Genomic DNA, 7,384 nt, shown 5'->3' on the forward strand with positions numbered 1-7,384 from the left:
TATTTTCAGAGACTGTGAGACAGTCATGCCGCTCGGATGAATGCTGAATGTTGGAAGTATGGCTTGTTCATTCATGACTATGCTGTAAAGCATGTAATGAGTTGTGAGCTTCCCTGCGATTGATTAACACATTAGTCGTCTTGTCAGTATTACTTTTGAATTTAGAAAATCTCTTTTTTTTTTCTATATATCCATCCATCCGTTCATTTAACCAGTTATCCAACTGTTGTTGTGGGCGAAGTGGCGCCTGTCTTAGTTATCGTAGCTTATAAAAAAATTCCCAAATTCCCAATATAACATTTAGATTAGTCCTCTATAGGCAGAGGAGAAGGTTAGAAAGGTCAAGTGCTATATTAAAGTCTACAAAACATCCCTGGCTCTTTTGAAGGTTCTACTTCGGGTTGCATTTCATTGTAACTTCTTTGATAATTTTGTGACTGTCAGACCATGTAAAGTATTGCCTTTAAAATATGCACGGGGTATTTGTGTCTTATTTAACAGTCAGAGTCGTTTTTGAAGTCTTTTGGCCATCACAATGGGATATTAAACGCTTAAAGTGTCAGATCCTGCTGCAGAAAGACCTTCGCTGGGACCCCTTATCTTTGCCATTATATGCCATTTCATTCTATTGTGCTCTATTCATTGTCTGACTGCACGCTTTTCTATTTGATGGGAAAGCCATTTAAGCCAGCATGTACTTTGAAAATCGTCAGTCTTGATGTCTATTATATTTGGGATATTCATTTGTACATGCAGCTAGAAAAATGCATGCTCACATTCATTACACCAATACGGTCAAAGTAATGATGTAAAACACGGTGAGCTTTTTTATAGTAATCTTGTGTTTTTTGTCTTCCCCTGCAGCCAATCCCACCGGTGCTGGACCAAAGGGTTACCCAGGAACACAGGAGGTCTTCCGGGAGTCGAGCAGTACTACGGGGATGGTGGTCGGCATCGTAGCAGCAGCGGCGTTGTGCATTCTCATCCTGCTTTATGCTATGTATAAATACCGGAACAGAGACGAAGGCTCTTACCATGTAGACGAGAGTCGTAACTACATCAGCAACTCGGCACAGTCCAACGGAACCGTGGTCAAAGAGAAACAGGTCAACACAGCGAAAACCTCGAGCAAGAACAAGAAGAACAAGGACAAGGAGTACTATGTGTGATTGTCAAAGCTCTGGTCTTTGTCAGGCCAACATTTATCAAAGAGACAAATCAGGACTTGTGTAATATAACAACAAATACAAACATTATTTAGTCATTTTCCCCCATAAGACAATGCTCTGAAAAGCTGAAAAAAAAAAAACATGGTAAATAAAAAAATTAAAAAATAAACTTTCTTCAGTCTTAAACACTGGACAGAAAGTACTGAGGTGAAAAGACTGGAGGAAAAATGGGTCTGCCAACAGTTAAAAGTGAACTAAATACATATCTAACATGTCAGCAAAACACCATTAACCATCTGTGACTTGTTCTTTGGCCAGGTTTGTGATTGAACTCCCGTGTTTCCGGAGGAGCACAGATGCACTTTGCAAATGGAGTGACAGCATAGCAGACTTAACATTTCCATTTCCATTGCCTGTGTTTGTGTTGCTGGGACTTTTTCTAGGTAAAATGGCACAATGCATAAATTAATACATACATAAAAATACGCCAAACATTTATGAAGAGGATGAAGAGGAATTTTAAAAAAAAATCAATCACATGACGTTTAAGCCAGAAACGAGGAATCAGCCAAAAGTCCTCACGCTAGAGGCAGAGATGGCCTGCAAAGACTATTACCTGGCAGGCAGGGCTGCTGCAGTGCAAAGATGAGAACAGATGGCAGCTTCTCTTGAAAGACTTCGGTTTAAAAGAATATGTGAGTTGTGCCAGGAAGAAATCTGGAGGCCTTCGTTTTCACGTTGTGTGAACTCAAAGGAGAGACTTCGCTCAGAATCCCGCAGATGTCTCAACGGTGATCATTCAGGAGCCATGCACGCAAAATTATCTTATTACAGTACATATGTTTATATACAATACAACCACATCTATATGTGCTTTCTGGACTGTGACAAAGTGGTGTTTTATAGCCTGTTGTATAGATGATGCAAACTATAACTGCTCCTCAGCCGTTTTGGAATAAAACCTTAAAAAAAAGGACAAAAAGATGACATAAATGTTATTAAGTGTTGCTAGACATAGATTTTATGAGGACATCTGCATTTTGTTTTTGTTTTTTCAGTTGGATAATAATTTGAATCTCTCCCTGTTTTTACATGTGTTCCTATATAGTTTTTATACAAATTCCAACCTGGACCAGTAATAGCCTAACCTGAAACCTGCACAAGCTGTTGATAGCGGAGAGGTGTGACAACTTGTGTGGCTCTCTTTTAAGGATCCTGGTAGAATCACTGCCTTCCTGCTCAATCCTGACTTACATGAGTGAGAATGAAGACCTAGAATACGAGTGTTGATGATGATGATGATGATGATGGATGATGCCAATGATAAAGATAAATTAACTTGCTGTGTGTGTGTTTTCCAAGTGGTATTATAAGATTGTCCAGTGTGCGCTTGGGCTGACACAAAACCCAGAGGAGAATAGCTCAAATAAGTCTCCATTTCAACTGTTCTGTGTTTGTTCTGTCATTCTGTCAGTCAATTCTGCTTTCCAGAGACCTGTACTTGGAATGAGTATGAGGAAAAATGACCATGAACTATAAATGATGATCATAAATTCTCTTTGTTTGCTCCTCTTTTTATTTCTTCAAGCGTTTCATGTTCAGTTGAACTTCTTCTTGTACTCCACATCAAAATGAGTCATAAAAACGAGGGGTTTTTTTTTTTTTTTTGAAAAATCAAATGAATAAAATATGACTGAAGTGAACTTAAAACCAGACTATGGATAAAATGTGTCAGAGCTACATGCAGGTATTATGACTTTCATTTTGTCATCAGGCAAGCACTCTTTACATCATTAAATGAGTGCTACACCGATTGGACTCCTAGAACACTGTCTGACTCATGACGGACGGCCTTTTAAAACTTTTGTTCCTCTTATCTTGATCCTTGTCAAATCCGGGGAGGAGGCGACATTACTCACAATCCAACTCAGGCGTGTTATATTAGGAGTCGCTAATGTCGCTAGATTCAAGCAGAAATGACTCAGTGGCTATTTGCTCTTGTAAGCTCCCTTCTACCTAAATATGCACTGATTGTTTTTCAGTTTGACATTTGCAGTCAACTCTGAGTCAAGGGCATCCGTTGTTATTTATCAGCTACAAAAAGCATATATCAGGCAGCAACCACCAGCTTGAAAAATGAACCAATGCAGAAGTACTAAAAATGCAGCTCCTAGGATCTAAGTTTCTACATTATATTGCCAAAATTATATTGCCTTCATGCGCATATGAACTTGAGTGACATCCCATTCTAATCTATAGGGTTTAATATGATGTTAGCCCACCCTCTGCAGCTATAACAGCTTTAACTCTTCTGGGAATGCTTTCCAAAAGGTTTAGGAGTGTGTTTACGGGAATTTTTGACCATTCTTCTAGAAGCACATTTTTGAGGTCAGACACAAGAAGACCTGGTTCACAGTCTCCGCTCTAATTAATCCCAGAGGTGTTTTGTCGGGTTGAGGTCAGAACTGTGCAGGCTAGTCAAGTTCTTCCACACCAAACTCTCTAATCCTCGTCTTTATGGACCTTGCTTTGTGCACTGGTGTGCAGTCATGTTGGAACAGGAAGGGGTCCATCCCCAAACTTTCATGCTCCCTCAAAGTTGGGAGCATGCACTAGAACTAACTAGAGTCTAGAGAACAGATCTCCACTGCTCTACTGTCCAGTGGTGGCGTGCGTTACTGCATCCGATGCTTGGTGATGCAAGACTTGGAGGCAGCTGTTCACAAATGGAAACCCATTCCATGAAGGTCACATGAAGTTTGGAGGTCTGTAGTGATTGACTACAGAAAGTCAGCAATTTCTGTGCATTATGCACCTCAACATTCGCTGACCCTGCTCTGTGATTTTACGTGGCCTAATACTTTGTGGCTTAGTCTCTGTCATTCCCAGACTCAACTTGGTATTTAGGGTTTTCCATTAGGTGGTAGTCCCTGGTACCAGGTACTTTTTAGTACCTGCTCGGCCGAGGTTCCAAGCAAGCTGAGTGGATCTAAAAATGTGACATCAACAGAATGCATGCCACCGATTGGCCAGTAAATGGCAACGCTTGATGATTCCTTCTTACAAATCACATTTTTTAAACGTGGCAACGAGAAAAATGACAGCACAAAAACCATCACCGAGTCTCTTTGTCATACTGGTCTCCGTGTATGACAAAGCCATAGAACGAGGAGCAGGTAGACCTTCCCCTCGATGTCTTCCATTATTGTGTTGTGTTTGTGTCACATACAAATTACATCCTGGACTTTTATAGAGGTTGTACTCAATAGTACAAACCGAGTAGAGTCAAGTCAAGCTGAGTAAGTACTAGTGGAAAAGAAACTTAGAACCTCCCCCGTTCAAGTCACTAAGCTTGACCTCTGGTGCCTTCTGAAGCGATGTGCTTACAAATATTATGACCTCTTGTGTAGTTAGATGTACTAGCAGTGCTTTCTAGCACTTCATTTGTTGTCAGACTCGTTGCAGAAAGTGTCACCACGTCCATCTTGAAATGCTGCTTAGCACTTATTTTGAAGAGTTATCAAAATTAACTTTAGACTCGATGTTCATCAAGGCATAAAATGAACTGCCTGTATATCACCAACATTTAAAAAAGTTGCTCACTTTTCAACAAAATAAAGTTTAAATGTAATACATTTATATTTTTTGCATTGTAGAAGCCTTGCTTCCTCCACCACAGCTATGACGGTGGTGGAATATATATTATAGTTCAGGATTATGTGAGTGACACATCTCTCTCTTTTAATATCTCTGATGTTACTTAGTAATAATAGTCTTTGGCAGATATGCAGGTTTTTCTTCCACATTTGACTTGTCACATTTTTCTCAGTATGCAGCCGTATGTCTGCAAGGCTCTAAACAGATTTTGTTATGTAAAATTGGTGGAACTACTCTTCAAGCAGGAGGCTATTTGTGCATTACATGACTGATAGTAAACGATAAAAAAGAACCTGTGAATGTGACACATCCGTGCTTGCAGGTTTTAAAAAGCTGAATAGTAAAATAGACCTGAAAAAAGTCAGATGTGATCCCTGAAAGGATGTTGAACCCACACTATTTGCTGCTTTTAAACAGACCTGAACTACTTTAGTTATCTGTGTATAAACTGCGCATTGCTCATCAGATAGGTTGCCAACTCTCTTGCCTGGCTAAATTAAATCACAATGAAAAATCCACCCCAAAGTAATAGGTTAACAGTCTTGACACTGGAGCATCGTTTTAGTTCCAGTGCTACTTCACAAGGGCATGAACAGAGACAAAGGTTATTTAAAGTGCCACTTTTGAGATTTCACAGGATATTTCAGCTACGCTGTACAGGATTAAAAGCACAAAGGTGTGACAGACACTGAGCTGGATTTAAATCCTTTCAACAAATAGTTTCCTCAAGAGAGTCCTCCCCACTGTCATAGCTCTTTATCAGCTGCTCAAGAAGCTATCTAATGTGATAGTGTGTAATGTGATGATACTGATTTCCAGATTGAAATTTGTCTTTTTTGTTGGCTAATGCTTGCCCGAAGACACTTAGGCAGGGTATGCGGTGATGTCATACTCCAGTTTAAATTTAGAGTTAAGCAAGTTTAGTTAGCTGGAGTTAAATACACACCAGATGTTGTTGTTAAGAGATAACAAGCAAGGCAGAAAGTTAAAATATGGGGAAAGTCAGCTTTAAAACATAACTGACATGAAATATTTGCTAATATTCACAGAAATAAAGGAGAAACAAATGAATTGTTAAAAGAATTAATAAAACATCCACTTTACTTCTCCGCAGGGACTGCATAGATGTGGTTGTTCTCAGATGTGACTGACAGATTCAAGTGTTGGTAAAATTTGATTAGTACATGGTTACATGTGACATCTTTTTCAAGTCAGTGAGAAGAGTGCAGACAAAAAAACACAGCGACAAATTTCGCTCATGTGAAATAACCAAAACTCATCTGAATTTGACAAATTAATACTCTGCTCATTTGATAGTCCCTTGATAGTAAAAGCTCAGAGAAGGAAAATGAACCTATTTTCTATCACATACCAAAGCAGAGCATATGAAGCAGGTTATTGCTTCTGTCAGCTGAATGACCGGTGAAAAGTGGTGCACTGTTAACGTGCATAACATGTACGACTTCTGACAAAATACTGCGTAACCCTTGTGGACTTGTTTTCACACTGTTAAAGCACAACGCAGCGCATAACCGTCATTGTAAAATTAGAAAATTAACAGGAAATTGACACGTCATACATTACACAAGCAGCTTCGTTGCATCTGCTGATTTCTACAGGGGTCCGTTTATGGGTCATTCACACATTGGTGTCACTTGAGAGTGACTGCGGTCTCACACTGGTTGTGACATGTGCTGGTCAACGGATTCACATCATTGAAAGTGTGAATTGTTGTGATATTGCATGGGAGAGCATGCCTGGGCAGTAGTTGCAGTTGCTAATAGCGGTATTGTAGAACAAACACAACCCCACCTGCTCCGATATCCAAGGTCGGTTGGTGGAATTTCACATGGCGTTCTTCATTTTTCAAACAATTGTTTTGTTATTTTGCTTGTTTTCACATGTTCACTTTAAGCTGTTTTCGTCCAAAAAACAGAATAATGCTGCTGGGTTTTGTATGTTACATATGAAATTACTAAGTTATTCCTTCAGCATCTTCAAATGCAACTGTATCCTAGAGGCTGCATGAAGATTCTTCCATGATTTGACTCCTCATAAGTTTAGGTGTGATCATTACTTATGTACGCAGCATTTTAAGGTGCCGTGTTAGCATCTGTATCCTGTTCTAACACTAAAACACAGATGATGACTCCTATGTAGCTGTAACAAGTCCAATGCTGCTATATTGAATTTTTTCACTTAGAAGTCACTCACTTTAGAGTTACAGTACAGTCTGCTTTGTTAAGCACAACAGTGCTCTTTATCCAGCAGGGAGGCTGGTGATATTCTGGTCCCTGCTAATCGATACCATAGCCTTCCTTTGTTGAATGACTGGGCTGCAAGGGGTGATTTTTCACTGGAAAAGGCTGCAAAGCTGCTCAACCTAAGTCTTTTCTCCTCTGCTCCTGTTATGTTGTTGGTGCAGTTAGCTCTGTTAGGGACCGACACTGGCACATTTAACCACTTAGCTTCCAACTGTCTTTATGTCTTAAATTCCCCTTTGAGTGGCTCATCAACAACTTTTCTTGATCTCCTGCAGTATTACACTATTGTCTCTC

General features: G+C 39.7%; 1 protein-coding gene across 31 annotated transcripts in view; it reads left to right on the plus strand.

Annotated features, from left to right (window-relative positions):
• The window catches only part of LOC100702788 (neurexin-1a), a 248,608-nt gene extending 245,881 nt beyond the window's left edge, over positions 1-2,727 (plus strand). For all 31 annotated transcript variants that reach the window (XM_019366989.2, XM_019366978.2, XM_019366980.2 and 28 more), the window contains one exon: positions 865-2,727. In XM_019366989.2, coding sequence (XP_019222534.1) covers positions 865-1,169 — 305 coding nt within the window. In that variant the 3' untranslated portion in view covers positions 1,170-2,727. The remainder of the gene's footprint in view (positions 1-864) is intronic.
• The last annotated feature ends 4,657 nt before the right edge of the window (positions 2,728-7,384 follow it).

Source organism: Oreochromis niloticus, linkage group LG13, assembly GCF_001858045.2.
Source record: "Oreochromis niloticus isolate F11D_XX linkage group LG13, O_niloticus_UMD_NMBU, whole genome shotgun sequence".
In the NCBI taxonomy this organism is placed as follows: Eukaryota; Metazoa; Chordata; class Actinopteri; order Cichliformes; family Cichlidae; genus Oreochromis; species Oreochromis niloticus.